At 37.6% G+C, this 15,687-nt stretch overlaps 1 protein-coding gene across 14 annotated transcripts in view; it reads right to left on the bottom strand.

The window, feature by feature from the left end:
- Positions 1 to 15,687, bottom strand: part of LOC103134616 (ankyrin repeat and IBR domain-containing protein 1) — a 48,212-nt gene that overhangs the window by 14,878 nt on the left and 17,647 nt on the right. For 7 of the 14 annotated variants that reach the window (XM_016670173.1, XM_016670209.1, XM_007546979.2 and 4 more), the window contains 9 exons: positions 14,463 to 14,645; positions 13,621 to 13,738; positions 10,106 to 10,314; positions 8,387 to 8,475; positions 7,482 to 7,626; positions 6,798 to 6,964; positions 6,075 to 6,163; positions 5,086 to 5,216; positions 867 to 1,001 (listed from right to left, as the gene is read on the bottom strand). In XM_016670173.1, the coding sequence (XP_016525659.1) occupies positions 867 to 1,001; positions 5,086 to 5,216; positions 6,075 to 6,163; positions 6,798 to 6,964; positions 7,482 to 7,626; positions 8,387 to 8,475; positions 10,106 to 10,314; positions 13,621 to 13,738; positions 14,463 to 14,645 (1,266 nt within the window). The remainder of the gene's footprint in view (positions 1 to 866; positions 1,002 to 5,085; positions 5,217 to 6,074; positions 6,164 to 6,797; positions 6,965 to 7,481; positions 7,627 to 8,386; positions 8,476 to 10,105; positions 10,315 to 13,620; positions 13,739 to 14,462; positions 14,646 to 15,687) is intronic. The other 7 variants (XM_016670360.1, XM_016670387.1, XM_007547133.2 and 4 more) reach the window with 1 other exon arrangement.

The raw sequence follows: 15,687 nt of genomic DNA, 5'->3' as shown, positions 1-15,687 counted from the left end.
TAAACTCCTGAACATGTTGTTCTCCCTAACAGACAAAGTGTTAATACCCTGCATCCGAGGAGTCAAAGGAAGCCGTGCCAAAGGTGAAATCTGTACTGATGATTGGGAGGAATGCAAACTGAGACTAAGAATGAGCTTCTTTTCACCTGTGAGCAGGAGACTTTGTGACGGGAAACGTGTGTAATTTGTGTTTTCAATGACTTTCCGCTCATACTATTAAGCAAAAAAGAAGAAGCACTCCTTTAAATTTGTTGATGAAGTATTGGATGATTAAATCAACAGGTTTAAAAGCTGCCCTTGACTACCCCTTAATGAATAAAATATGCGGTTCATGTGGTTTACTACATATGTGTTTCTGTTTCATAAATAAGAGGATTAAGAAAAACCCTGTCAGTGCATTACAATTACCTTATTGTCAATATAATTCAACAAAAACACTGCCTTTGCTGGCATAGTTTATTGAGTGCTTTGAGAAAATGTATGAACAATATCAACTGCACATATATTTGCCTTCTCATAATCCCCTTTCTAGTTCTTTTTACCATAACAATGCAAGCAGTACCTCCTCTTCATTTTTTCATATGAATCAAATTAAATACTGAGTTGTTCTTCAGTTTAATGCTTTCATGAAAAAAAAACTAATAAACAGAGAAGAAGCTTGGCTGCCTGCGAAATATTTATTTTACATCATCGCAACAGGGGGCTACTCAAATAACAGCTGCCGTCACGCAACCGTGTCTGCTCCCTGTTGTCACACATGGCTGTGAAATCTTATTTAAGACAGTACATCTTACTGGGATGGAATCACTGCAAATAACGTACAACTCTTATATAACCGAATCCAATTCCAGTGTGGCTGCATGTACCTCCTCTGTCATTTCCTTCGACTGTTCCACCACCTGCTGGATGACTTCGTAACGGGTGCAGCGGTAGTAGCCGCCGGTTGACGAGCTGTGCTTCTTCCACTCCTCCAGGCAGATCCAGCAGAAGTCGTACTTACACTGGCGGAGCAGAAAAGCAATATCTCGTTTACAGCATCTGCTGCAATTAGATGCTACTCCTGAGACTAAAGAGCAAAGTAATAATATTCACTTGCCCTACCCTGTGGTAAATTAGAAGCTGAGATACAGCTCAATTGATTTAACTATTGATTTTTTTTTTACCACTTTAAAACCTTGAAAATTAATTGAATTACAATCAGTTACAAATGATAAGCTAATGGAAGAGTTTAAGTTAGAAAGTAAAATTATTTACTTGAACTAAGCTTCTCATTTATTTGTCTTAACAGACAGAGGATAAAGGAAAAATCTATGTTTTGCATCATAACAGCAACTCTTAAGATGTCACAGTTCCTTGCAGTCTGCTGCCACCAGAAGGCACACCGACAACGTTAGCGACCAGTCCCATCGGCATTGCTGAATAACAAACGCATCAAGTGCTTGGATCTGCAGCGTGTTTGCATCTAAGTAATTTCTCTCTGTGTCACAAGTGCTTCTATGGGTGACAAGCTAGCCGACACAAAGGGCTGACATCTGTGTTGTCCTGGTAACGCTACACTTACATGACACTTCAGAAAAACCAATGCGAAAGCTAAGAAGTGGGGCGGAGGGGATGAAGAAGGGAAGGGTGGTAAATGGAAGTAAAGACACAAACAAAGAGGGTGTAAAATGGACAGACAATAGAGGAGGGGAAAAAAAAGTGCAACGAAAGAACAGAAGGAAGAAGATGGCAGTTCCTTGGCAACACTGTCTCCCATGTTTCCCAGCAGTGAGGTTAAAACAATTTTTTACGAGGTAATAACAGGTCAAGAGGCTCAGCCTCACATGGCCTTTCAGCTCGCGAAGGCAGCTCCATTTCACCAAAGTGAATAGCAAGTCTCAAGTCAGCCCCTTTAACCAGTGGAGGAAGCAACAGGACTGTCACATAGTGAAATAAGCAACATCCCGCCAGTATGACTGCAGTGTGGTTCTTTAAGGGAAACGTGCAACAGTGATAGGAGGAATTGTAGTTCGGACTTATCAGGTAACATGCCATCACAATTTCCCTTCATAAAGCTAAACTTGAAACAAAAAACCTTAAAAAAGTTTAGACAAAAAACAAATCTTTAGATTTTCACCCTTTGTTAAATTTTCACAAGCTGTGTAAAGTACAAATGAAATCTAACGCTTGGTTGAAGGCCATTCTTGTTGCACAAATTAAATTGCAAAAGTAAGAGGGAAAAAAAAATCTTATCTGCAAAACAAAAACAGGAAAATACACAGAATCTGGCTTATAGAGAGGCCGGAGAAATCCATCAACATTTTAAACAGCTTTTATCTTTTAAACCCAATATGTTACAAAGTGAACACACTCTATCTCCTAAAAACTATAAAGTCATCTTTTAACATAAAGGCTCTTCAAATAAGAACCTAAATCCCTTATGTTCTAACACTTTAAATAAAGCACATATCTTAAGCAGTATTATTATTTGGCTTGCTACATTAGTCGGCTTACTCTGTTTTCTCTGGAGTTTGCTTCTTTTAGGGAAACGGCCACAGTCTTCAGTCAGAGCTCTCTACAGATTTGTTGTAAGACTGACTGCAACCGGGGATCCTTTCTGCCCACAGAATCACCATCTATGACGACTTGTTGAAGAAACTTGGCATATATAATAATTACATTATTTATTCCAAAGGGAAATTAAAAGTATTTCTGGACTCTTTATAATCACATATTTTACTTTTTACCATGCTGTCATGTTGTGTTTTTGTTAAAAACAAGTCTCTCTGAAAATGAGAGTCAATATCTAAATAAGATTACTGGTATAAACAGTGTAGATGTTAAAGTTGCAAACTTTGAATCTGATCAAAGCTTTGTAAACTATCCTAGCTGAGAGTTTTAAAGGAAGCAGTCTCTCCTTCACACTTGCAAGCATGTTGGCAAAAAAACCCCAAAAAACCCCCACAGACTTATTGGTTAAAGGATTTGAACATTTTGGTGAAGCTGATCCCAAAGCCTTTTTAAAAGGTGGAGGTCAGATGACTAACAGAACACGGTCCTCCTTTTAAAGGGCTTGTTGTGCAGCAGAGTTTGGACTGAGTTCACTGTCCTTCAGCCTGACAACACTGAAACCTTTCAGATAAGTTCCTGAAGGTAAAACACAGCACAACTTGACAGAGTAATAAACATGTTGATTGAATATGCCTTGAAATGTGATTAAAAGCATCATCGGCTGGAACTGCATCAAAAACGCCCCCAAACCATCATTTATCTTCAGCTAGATGTGTTGCCTTAGCAATAAGAATTTTTTTTTTTTTTGATCATCTGTCTGACACAAACTTTTCACCAGTTCTTCAGCCTTGACTACGTAGCAGGCTGTCGTTAGTCATTGCCAGAATGGATGGTTCTTCACTAGCCTCTTCCTGTTATTTGTGAAATCGGTTTCTTCCAAGAAGTATTTTCTGTGTAAGCATGTAAACCTAAAGTCCTCTTCAGGCTGTTGATTCACAGTCAGCAGGTCGCCATTTGTTATTAAGTAGAGCTGTGAGATGGGAAAGGTTAATAATTCACGTTGGTAGTTTTAACTTTTGTGTCTCCATACTAGACGAGCCAGAACAGCACTAAGCAGAAGCTGAGCTGCATATAGATAAGACGTGTATAAATGAAGAAAAAAAAAAGTATGAATCACTGACTCCTTCAGATATTGCAACATTGCAGAGTTATTACTTGACTTCTCAAGAGGATCAAAGGAAATGTAGTATTCCCACATCTTGCCCCTCTGGAACATCTCAACAGTTTCAGGGATGGAGACTGTGTGTGCGAAAATGGATCAAGAGACTTCAAAAGATGTTCGACACTTCAGAATCACGACAGGTGTTCAGCAGAGTCAAAAGTATTTAGTCTGAAACTCCAAAGCTCTTTTTTATGTAAGGTTTTGTTACAGCCTTTTTTTTTTTTTTTGACACTTCCAAATGTTAAAAAAGGTAAATTATTTAATCCATAAGATTAAATAAACCTTCTCATGTCTTGAGCACATTGTTTGGAAATAATCATATAATTGAAAAACAGCGTAAACTCTGAAAAATGTACCTGGATGGTTTAAATAAAACATCAAAGCAAAAATTAAATGAATTGGTATCGAACAATAATCCACTTAGAGCTTAAAGGGATCCTAAATTTGCAAAAATAGGAAGAAGTGTGTCAGCATATGAGGTGTCAAATTGCTTTAGTGGTAGCTTATAAATTATCTATTCAGACCAAGTTGTTTTCTAAATATAATCTTAAGATTTTGGAGATTTACATCGGCTCATTATCTGCTTCATCAGGTTTAGTTATTTATGATGTTCTTTTTTCAGTTTGAGTTGATAACAAAATACACAATTCTGCAAAATCTTGCAATGACTATATCAGATCTTCATTATCTTCTTCCTTCCCCATCTCATCTGCGTTTCCTACACTGTGTGACCTTTAGCATTTTGAACAATGTCATGTCTATTTGGTGCGAGCGTCTACTACCGTGAAACGCCAACTGATTAAATGTTACATTAGCCTTCAAAATGCAAGTTCATAACAGTTGGTACATATTAGGCGACATATCGCAGATGCACTCCAGTCATTTGCAATATGAATATTGGACCTACTGATATTGTCAAGATGATATATTTGCAATTTACTGCACAACCTTAAGTCAATGAATGTTAAAAACAGGAATTAAATGCACATAATAATACCTAAAAGCTCAAATATTTGCATACATGCCCTTCAATATTCAGCTAAATGTCTCTAATCCAGTTGTACTCCAGGAGGCTGATGTTAATCGGCTTTTTCCTGCTACATCCAGTTATATTCCAGTTTTGATCTTTCTTAGGTTGGAACGTATCAAATTGCTTTCAAATTTTCTAAAGCAGTCATGCCAAGATGAAATTATGAATAGTTTCTGTTTGATCCCTTAATTGTGGCCATGTATAAATAAGAAAAAAGAACACATTATAAAGAACTTCTTAGATACTTGTAAAACTCAAAAAGAAAACTGAACTCAATGCCCAGTAGATGCTGTTTTATGTCACATTGGTAAGAAGTTTGTCGACACCATCTTTTGTAGCGTACCTTAGCACACTGCATGTGATTGCAGCCCTCATTTTTCTGTATTGGAGACTTGCAGGTGGGGCAGGGTTTAGAATTGGAGAGCAACCATAAGCAATTCGCTGCATCCTCATAAGCTTCACTTACGCCAGCCACTGCAACAGGAGTGGGGGAGAGGAGGAGTAAACACAACAAATAAAAACGTAATGAGATCAAATGAGAATGACTATTACACCAGCATCAATACAAACTACTACGCTGAATGGGAACTTGCCCTGCCTGAGCAATGTGTGCTGCTCAGGTATTTCACAGACATCTCCCAGGACGCCGATGCACCCACTCTCAACACATACACACATTTGAACAGTGTAATTGGCCATTAACAAAGCATCTCTGATCTGTCATTTGAAATGCCAGCATGAAAGAGAATCAGGGGAAATCGAACAGGAGATGGCACCAAAACAAAATAATTGCCATTATTTTTCTCCCGTCACATCAACAAAACTGGCACTCAGGAGCAACTTGGGTCATCTTAAATCATCTATTACATTGCTTACAGTCCAATTACTGCTCTTTGACATTGCAACAATTTTCCAATACATGGGTTAATCTTTTTAATTTATAATTTGTCACGAAAATGGTGCAATTTAATTTGTTTACCAAATTGCTTGTAATTACTATGAAGAAGTACCAGGCAATTTATTCCCAAATCTATCACTATTCCGCAGAAAAATAAACAAACTAAGCGATAACACACCAACTATTCTGTAATAATAATGTACTACCCAGTAATCTAATAGGGTTCCCAGAACAGAAATTAATTGGAGACAAGCAAAAAACATATTAATAGACTATGCACACTCCGTAGTCCTGTGTACAACCATTTCGAATTTAGTAAGAGAACAAATTACCCACATGTGATTTTGTCAGAATTGTGTATGAGCTGTTAAAACTGAAACAACGCAACACGCCTGGAAACTAATGGAAATACAAAAACAGCTACAAATACTCACATTCTTCAGGTTTCATTTCAGTGACCTTCTGAAGCCACAGCTTCCATGTGTCACAGTCACAGGGTTCATGTGCCTCTCCTCGACATTCCCTAATAAAGTACATATAAATGTAAAGTAGGAAGAGCACGGTTTACATTCTGAATAAACATGAAGAAAGTCTAAAACAAGGCACTCAAACAAGAAAGGTCTTAAAAAATGATATTGAAAAAGCCTTGATTCACCTTCAGACGGCTAAATCTGCATTTCATCTCTACACCCTCCTTGTTATGGAAATGGCTAAAGCTGAACCCATGTTAGATCCGTTTCCCCTAACAAATGCTGTGTCAATTAAACTCCTGAGGGTACCCACCAGCCACTTTCAAGAACGCTATAATGAAGTGAGGTGCACTAAGCTATTATCATTATAAGTAGGTGGGATTAATCATGGTGGGCTAGAGGTTAGACCAGTGGGCAAGAAGGTAAATGCAAGGGCAGTGATGAATATGAAAAACAGAACCAACTCCAAACTTTCAAAAAGAATTAGCAACTAATGAGCTTATCTTAAGGTTTTCTTTAGTTCACAGAGAGCCATCTTCTCAACAAGAGAAAAACAAAACAAGTGTTCTTAAAACAGAAAACAAACTTTTCTTTCACCAGTATTATTTCTCAGCTAATTTTGAAAAGCCAAAACTGCCAATTTTATGAGCAGCATAAACCTAAAGCAGCACTATTCATCTTACTGACCAGCAGAAGAGGTGGCCCTTGCCGCAGTCTACTGCCGGGGCCCGAAGCAGGGGAAAGCTTAGAGGGTCTGCGTTGGAGGTTCCAGGGGCCTGAGCGTTTAGTCGTACTGCTCTCTCACATCCTGCAACAGGACACCAGTGTATCACTGGATTGTTTTCCACAAACGCCTTCAAAAAGGGAGAAAGAAAAGAAGATTTAAATTAGTCAGCAGTTCAACAAAACATTGGTGGTTTAGCTGATGGGGTTAATGAGAATGAAACGACTGTACCAGCTTACAGATTAAAACAGACTCTGAAATGTGAAATGCTGCCATATTTCAGGAGCACAAAGTCCTAATCTTGGTCTATGAATGACTGTATCACTAATGAAGAGATTTCTCGTTTATTCTGTGTTGTATAGAAGATCTTAGCCTTTTTTAATTAAAGACAGACAGGTATTGATTCAAATACACATGTTGACAGGTGAGGACAGAATTATTATTGTTTATTTGTGAGAGCTACTTCTTAAGAAATAAATATAAAAGCTTGTTTCTGAGAAGAAACACTTATCTCTAGAAATCAATGTGGAAGTACAAATACAGTCTCAAACTAACATCAGTTTCCAAGATTTTGACCTGAACTCTGAGGTTTTCTCCTCAGAGTTCATCTGCATGAATAACAGAGATGCTTATTAAACTAAATGCACCTTTATGTCAAACTGCAGGTATCGCCTGTCCATCTCTCTGGAGACCACGCTTTCGATGACTTCTACTGGCACCAGCTGGTAACAATCATAGGCTGGACAGAAAATGTTGTGCGCTTCTCCCTCTTGGATCTTTAGATTGAGAAACCTTTCAAAAGGACACAGGTTTTACAGACGTCAATGATTTATGTATGTAAACACTAATGAAAACTTCACTGGTATCATAACTTCAACAAAATTTCCCCTTCAATTTTTTAAGATTGACATTTTAATTTAAAGCCTCAAAACAAATTTTGACACAAATGCAATTTCTCCATATATTTTGTAATATATGAAGCAACCAAAAGTTACTTATTCGCATAATAATCAGAGTAAACACAGACGGAGGAGCAAAACTAGGCTTCACCCTTCAGAGTTTACATTGAGCTCATAAAAATGCTTAACCTTTGTGATGAAACTCATGAGAAAAAATATCTGAAGTATTTTTGCATCTTTATATTTTATTTTATTTTTTTTATCAAATAAAAATGAATATTTATCCTGAAAAAGCATCCATAGAAACACTGCAGTTCGTAGCAGGATTTTCCCTCTTATGCTGCTCTGCAACAGTAGACCAGATTAAACAAGGTGATTTAGAATAAATGAACCACCGACTAATGCTTCATTATTATTGGCATGTTATGATTAACATACTCATTTCACCAAAATAATTACTGTTAATTAAAGTACAAAGAAAACTGTAGTGTTCCCTTGATTAATGCATGTGCAGGTTGTTTTTCCTTCCACCGTTCTCTTCCTGTCTGATACCACAGAACAGGCTTTTATTTATCCATGTCAGCCTTGACATTGGTGTTTGTAGGAGACCCACACTTGAAGCAAATCCAGATTTTTGGATTTCTGTTACTTACCCTTCCCAGCATGCTCTGCAGAAATCATGGCCACAGGACATGTCAACAGGTTCCTCAAAGAAGGAGATGGAAGACATGCAGATACCACACTGAGAGACAAAACATTAAGATAGAAAGATGACTACAAGGCCACAATGAAACTTCAAAGTCTTAGCATAGAATACATGCACCGGCTTGTCATTATGTTTGATTTGGGTTTTTTGTTTGTTTCGTTTGGAGTGTTTTATTCAAGCCTAAACACTAAGAGTATTCTTTCTGAGAAAACGTTCCAAAATATTTAGATGTGTAAATAGACTTCATTATCCTCTGGAATATAAACGGACGGGAAAGCGGTGACTAATCAGACGTGTCCGTGGGTGCGAGTCCACACGATAACAAAGGTCGGTTTATGAAGGATAACTGCTAAGATTACGACCTCTCAAAATCGACAGGGATCACAGATGACCGTTCTGTTAGCAGACGTATTTTCTCACACCCACGAAAAAAACAAACGGGGCCAGGCAGACAGGAGCTCTTATACTGGAGGACTGCCCCACACAAAAAGACAAAGAGGAGGCAGTGTAGTTCAACAATGAAACTATTGATTTAGGCTGGAGAACATGATAAAAATCAACTTGCAGACTTAAATGAGTCCTTGAGTGCACTTGGCACAGTGCATTTACGCTCACGAAGAGCCAAGAGTGCAGACAGTGTGAGTCAAATGGAACAATTACTCACCAGACAATTAATAAATTACATTTGTAAGCTACCGTAATTATACACTGTGGTTCATTTTTAAGGCAAACTTGGACTGCCAATGAATGTCCCAGCCAACTACGTATAAATATATCCAGTCTCTTGATTTATAGTAACACTCTAAACTTTAAATTTCCACAGCTATCAATTTTAACTGTAGCATAAGGCAGCCTTTCATCACCTTTATCTTTATATCATAAGCACAGACGTCTTGGTCATTCATCAATAAGAACCCAAATCTTGCCTTTTTAACATTTTCCGGAAAGCATGTCAATATTTACTCGATTCTCAACTTGTTTAAACCAAAATCAACAAAACTGTTTTTTTTTTCTCTTGGGGAAAGACGAGGATGGGTTCTGTTAGTGTTTATTTTTGTGGGTCAGACAACTGGCAAACACACCAGTTACTACAAACAAACTAACTAATACTAACAAATAATGACTTCTAAACGAATGTAGATGTGCGAGAGCTAATACGATCGACTGGGAAAAAATTATGTGTTTGGAACCATGCAGACTTCATCCAAAATCAGCCAGATGTTACACTGAGGCTAGTATGCTCAGGGCAATTTGTCAAACTGGTCGGCAAAGCCTTATGCTCTCTCCGGACTGCCATTTTTGCATTTCACATCTCCACTAAATCTACAGCTGATTTTATCTGAATTAAAATAAAAAGAAAAAATACCAAACAACCTTCTTTTCAACCCCCTTCTTTGAAGCAAGTGCAAGTCAACTTATTTTCCAGATTTTTTGGAACAAATCCTTACTCATCCCCATGGCGTCTGCTGATGACGGACATAGAGAACTACTTCAAGAGGAAAGGTAACGGAAGTCTCCATAAGCACTGTAATGCATTTATATCACAGTGCGTACTGAAGAGAAACCTTATTCCAACCTGAATGTTCTGTATTAAACAGATCAGCGCCAACAAACGTCTAAACTGGGAGAAAAAGGAAAAAAAAAAAAAACGTTGCAAATTTCTCACCAGAGAGGAATCGTCATCCACCGCTAAGAGGCTGATTTGGTCTGGGGAAGTGACGGAGGAGCGGGTGGTGCGAGGTGTCCGGGGCGACGGCAGTGTGTCCCAAGTGTTGTAGCCACTAGGGGGTGGGTTGGGCATCTGCACCCCTGATCGTTGGCAGCATTCCTCGGCGTTACTCATCCAGGCTTCCAGAAGCTTCTCTCGGTCCCAGTCTGACAAAAACATGGAGATGAACTCATCAGGCTTTTTTCCCCTTTCGGTACTGACCTCCCAATTCAGACTTTTACAATTAATTTTTCTCATTCTGAAGGCAGCAACACACAAGAGAAAAACTGAGGGCCCTTTGTTGCTGTGGTAGTTTTTAATCCAACTGACAATGGAAAAACAAAATCTCCAATTTCCATACATTTATTCATCAAGGGTATCCAAGTACAGGCTGATGGTCGCAGCATTTACAGATCAAAAATGGATTCAAAAAATGACGCATTTAATATAATGAAAAATGTTCCAATTTTTTCAGCATTTTACCTACCCATCACAAATTACAGTTGGTTAAGGGAAAAGTGTCAGGATTCATGTTTCTTTAAAAAACAAGCAAGTAAAGTAAGCAAGAGAAGAATTAAGAGTACAAATGATTTTAAGCTTTAATAAGTAATTGTAAGGACAACCAAAACAAAGAGATATAGATCCATAAATAAATAAATCCAAAATTCTTCGCAATTACATCATTTTCTACAAATAAAATGGCCATAATGAAGTAGAACAAGATTACAGAAGAAGTGTTTTGAAAAATGTTACAATGCAAAAAAAACCTAAATTGGGTTGACCCAGTAAAAACAAATCGGTTTCATGAAGAAGTTTGCATTTTATTCACAAAAAAGTCATTTTAAGACATTCATTTAAGCCCATTTGCCAGGGCAATGCTAAATTAAAGTTGACATAATTTTGGGTTCAATAGACAGAAACTTGCTGCCACCTGGTTTTGTGTTTTAGAACAGCTCCCCAACTTACATAAACCTATTTGAGAGACTCTGAGGATAAACTGGGAGTGACTTGCAGACCGTGCCTCAGTCCAAATATTCTCCCCTCTTAAAATAAGGAACATGACCGGGTCAACTGCAATTAGGACGCTATCAGCCTCGAGACACGCTTCAGCAGCAATCAAATGCCTCCGACTCCAAATGGCCTCATTTAGATAATGAATGTCGCAACAATCCCCCCATTTCCATTCAATTAAAACCAATCAGTGAGCATAACCCTATCTTCCTCCCTTCAGCTATTAAATACGAGTCTGAAATTAAAAGTTTTGTTTCACATTTAGAAAATGTGAATTATTAGAAGCACAGAAAGACTGACAAGCAGGCAAGCAGCAGGAAACATGATAAGTCAACTAAAAAGGCTGATAATAAAACAGAAGTCAGTAAGTGTGGGAATCTGTGAAAGTTTCCAAAAGCGGCGGACGATAAGCCGTTCTTTTAGACGTTAACGAAAATCCTGAAGCGTTTCATCCTCTTCCGACCGCCAGGCGGTATTCCCATGACATAGGCGAGTAAATATAGCACTGCTTGATTTCCTCTAAGCTCCCACAGGCATGTCCTAGCGTCTGCAGCTCAACAGACAGCTACTGCATTTAAACCAGGTTCAATTAAAAAAAAAAAAAAGACGACAGTTTTGAAAAGTTTCAAATCGAATAATGTTTTAAACATTACAAGCTTTTTAGAAGTTGTACCAAATGGCAGATGTTAAGTGAATCCACTTTGAGAATTGGTGTCTAAAGGCTGCAAACTAAATCTCAGCTCTAACACACCGACTCAGTAGTTAGTCCAAATCGACTTGATAAGGGAATCAGTGAACTAGTTCACACAGAGATTCTGACAAAAAAAATCCAAATGTTTTGAAAATCCTCCCTTTCTTTGTAATTATGTAAAAGTAGGATAATTTAGTTGGAAACATACCTTAGAAAATATGAGTACATTAATATTCAAGAAATTACAATATGAGGTTTGTGCATTTTGAAAATAACTTTTAAACATATCTAAATTAAACATACTTCTCATTAAGTCCATATATCTGTACTGATATATGGTTTTATTGATGTGATATAATATTTTCATCTTAAATGTTGTGTTGTCATCATCTGTAAGCAAGAAACAAATGCTGTGTTTCTAACTGGTCTCCATTCAGTGAATGGAGTTACTGAAATTAATGAACTTTTCAATAATATTCTAATCAATAATATTCAAATTAATGTCAGTCTGTAGATAATGACATTACCACAAATGTATCTAATTAAGATTAAGAAATTTAGAAACAAACAATAAATCATACATTTTGACCAATATTTCCCAAACCTCTAAGACTTTCAGAAAGTCAGGTGTTGCTTGAATACATTTGTAATCTGCAATGAAGTTTTTTTCCACAAATCTATTAAAAACAGACATTTAAACATTTCTGGCCAGAGTTTGCTTAGCAAGGGTTGGGTTGTTATTGAAAACAATCTGACTACAGTAAGGAGCATCAGATGTTGCAATCTTGCTGCTACTATGTTGTCATGAGAGTGTGCAGGTTGCTCTCAGGGATTCAAATAATTCTGCTTTGTATCAAACAGTGCAGATAGTTTACATAGGGTCATAATTCAAAGAAAAATATCAACAAACCCACAAAGGAATGGTTCAAATGAAGAGACAACTGTCTTGCCAAAGCCCAGATTCAAATTACACCAACATGTTATGTGAACCAGATTTTTTTTAACAAGCAAAATAACAAAAATATCCACTTTGAGCAGGATTTTTTCAGAGTTAAACATTTGAGTCAGAGATCGATTGATGTCGTTTTTCTGATCGGCATTTTTGTTGAAGAACTGAAAAATAGGCTGGAGGCGGGAAACTAGCGATAGTTGGCATGAGTTACGTTATGGGTTCCCAGCTGGTCAGAATCTGGTCCATGAACTTACTGCAGCTGAGCAAAGACTTCAACTTAGGAACATCACTCTACAGTGTAAAAGTTGTTGCTGAAAGTAGAAAAGTGTTTTTTCAGTATTAGTGACTGGTTTAAAATGACGTTAGAGTATGAGAAACGATATGAAGTTGACAGGAAGAACTAGAGGGATGACCACTGCAACAGAGAGAACTTCAGTGGGTAACAGGAAGGCTCAACCCAGAGTTGGTCTGTTCTTATCTTTTTGAGAATTCAGCCTATGTCATGGAGCAGGAATGTTTAGAAGATCCCTAAATTAAGATAGGATTCTACATGAATACTCACAGACAAATAGTAAAATTCTGTCTTATTGCAAACCTTCACAAAGGCAACTTCTCTCAGATATGCATAGTGTGACACACTTTTGCTCCTTACATACCGATTTAACCGAATACAAGCTCATGTTCAATAAAATATCCGTATTTTTGTAGTTTAGACATGCAATTTATTTACATATATAAGCTACTTGTTCAGATCCATTGCTCCATGAATGTAAAGGACAGAGATCTCAGATATGTGCCAGTGTTTGTGTCTCACTGTACCATGGGCACGTAGAAAAGCTTCTGCAGTGAAGAGAGGGGCTTGCAGCATGTCCGCTGTCTCCACTATCAGCATGTCCTTCAGCCTCCGCAGGTCCTGAGGCCGCAGGCCCTCATACAACTGAAAAGGAAAAAAAGGCCAGAGACAAGAGAAGAATTACCAAGTTTACAGATAGGAAGGGAAAGGATAGATGCTGAAGGTGGTTAGAAGGTTAAAACAGCAAATTTGACTGCAGCCAAATAAAAACCAAGAGAGTTAGTCTGATAATGGGTGACAAAAGCAGATGACAATGCAGATGAAAGTTCCACGAAAATGCTGATGAAAAGAGAACAGAGCAGTCTCTGTAAATGATTACAGGGACATGACTTAGTCATGTACATTGACACAATAAAAGACAAGATACAGATCACAAACTTTAGCGCAAATTAATTTCTGTCAATTTGTCTAGACAGGGCATCTCATACAGAAATATGGCAGCAATTCCTTTTTTTAGTATTGGACGTTTGTCTTAACTAGCAGCAGGGTTCATGGGTGCACTAATGTAACTGAAATAATAGATAAAATAAGAAAACTTTTTAAATAAATAGTAATTTTACACCACCAACAAACAAAGTGACACAAACTGTGTGAGTTTAGCAAGAGGAAGGTATCCAGTATGTGTTAACTTATAAAAAGAGCTGTGTCTGAAAGAGCAAGAGCAAAAAGCTGACACTTTTTTTTAGTGCTTTGTTATATTCTCAGCACTACAGACAAAGCTACACTAAACAATGGTCAAGGCAATGTTGTAAATCAAATCAGGCAGCGACAAACAAAATGAACCATTTCTGAGGGTTTTATTCTGTACCTCTCTTCGATCGAGGGCTGCATACTCTGCTTCTATACCCTCCGCCTCAGGGGCCAGAGAGAAGACCATCTGCGACTCCAGGCTCAGGGCCAAATCCTTGTGGTGCTGCTTCTCGGCACAGTCACATGGAGTCTCACGGTTTTCGTTCTCCACAAACAGGTCTGCTCCTCTCTGCAGCAGTAACTGAGCAAGCGACAAGAAAAGAAAAAAAAATGGCTTGAATTATAGGAGATGACTGAAAACACTTAAACCACAACAAGTGATGCAAGTTGTTATCACTTCACACGTCTTACACAGCATCTGTGGGAAGCTCTGCGTCTGCACTTGAACTCCTAAAACAGGGCAATCAGTTCAGTTTAGTCAGGAAATTGGGATTGTTGGTTATCTGGGATCTTGACCAATCAACTGCAATCCAATCACATGTAAAATTAAATGCAATAGTATTATTTTCAGAAGGCTTTATATTACACCCTATTTTCATATATTATTCTTCCCAAGGGCCAGACTTTGGCCCTTGAAATGATTTTATTCAGCCCCTGAGAAGTCAAGAAAGGTCCAAATTTGGCCAACAAAGCAGAAAACAATCGATGACCAAAAAAATAAATAAAAATTTGTCTTGGATCTTTAACAATATATAAATTTAATAAAAATTGTGTTTATTGTCGAGCAAGTAAAACAAAAAAAAAAAGAAAAGAGGAAAAAAAAATCACAATAAATACATTTTTGCATTTTTAATGTAATGAACTTTGTGGAACTTTTTAAATTTTTCAGTTTTGGCCCCCAGTGCAAAACGTTTGAACACCAGTGTTCAAACGTTACTTGACACTGGGTGACAGAAAGTTACTTTAACTCAAAGCCCATCCCAAATGTCCCCATGACATATAAATTTAGGTATGCAAAAAGCTTCTGGGATTGTAAGTGGTGAAATGATCAGCACTTATAACACAAACAGATCTTTTGTGATTAAGGTTAGATTAATTAAGCACCAAAGGTTTTTGGTGATTCTACAAAACAATCATACGTATGAAATAAATGCAGTTTTCCAAAGTGCCAGTACGTGGCACAGTTACATTCCCTCTAGTTTCCAGCACAATGTAGATAAGGAAAATGACAACATCCTAAGAGAAGCGCAATGCAGCTTTGCTTATCTGGTAGTTCTTTGCTTCTCGCTGATCATTTTTGGCACTAAATTCTGTGGTAAATAACGTGGTTCAGCAGTCATTCT

Source organism: Poecilia formosa, unplaced genomic scaffold (genome assembly GCF_000485575.1).
Source record: "Poecilia formosa unplaced genomic scaffold, Poecilia_formosa-5.1.2 Scaffold0, whole genome shotgun sequence".
In the NCBI taxonomy this organism is placed as follows: Eukaryota; Metazoa; Chordata; class Actinopteri; order Cyprinodontiformes; family Poeciliidae; genus Poecilia; species Poecilia formosa.
This window is presented reverse-complemented; position numbering and strand designations above follow the sequence as displayed.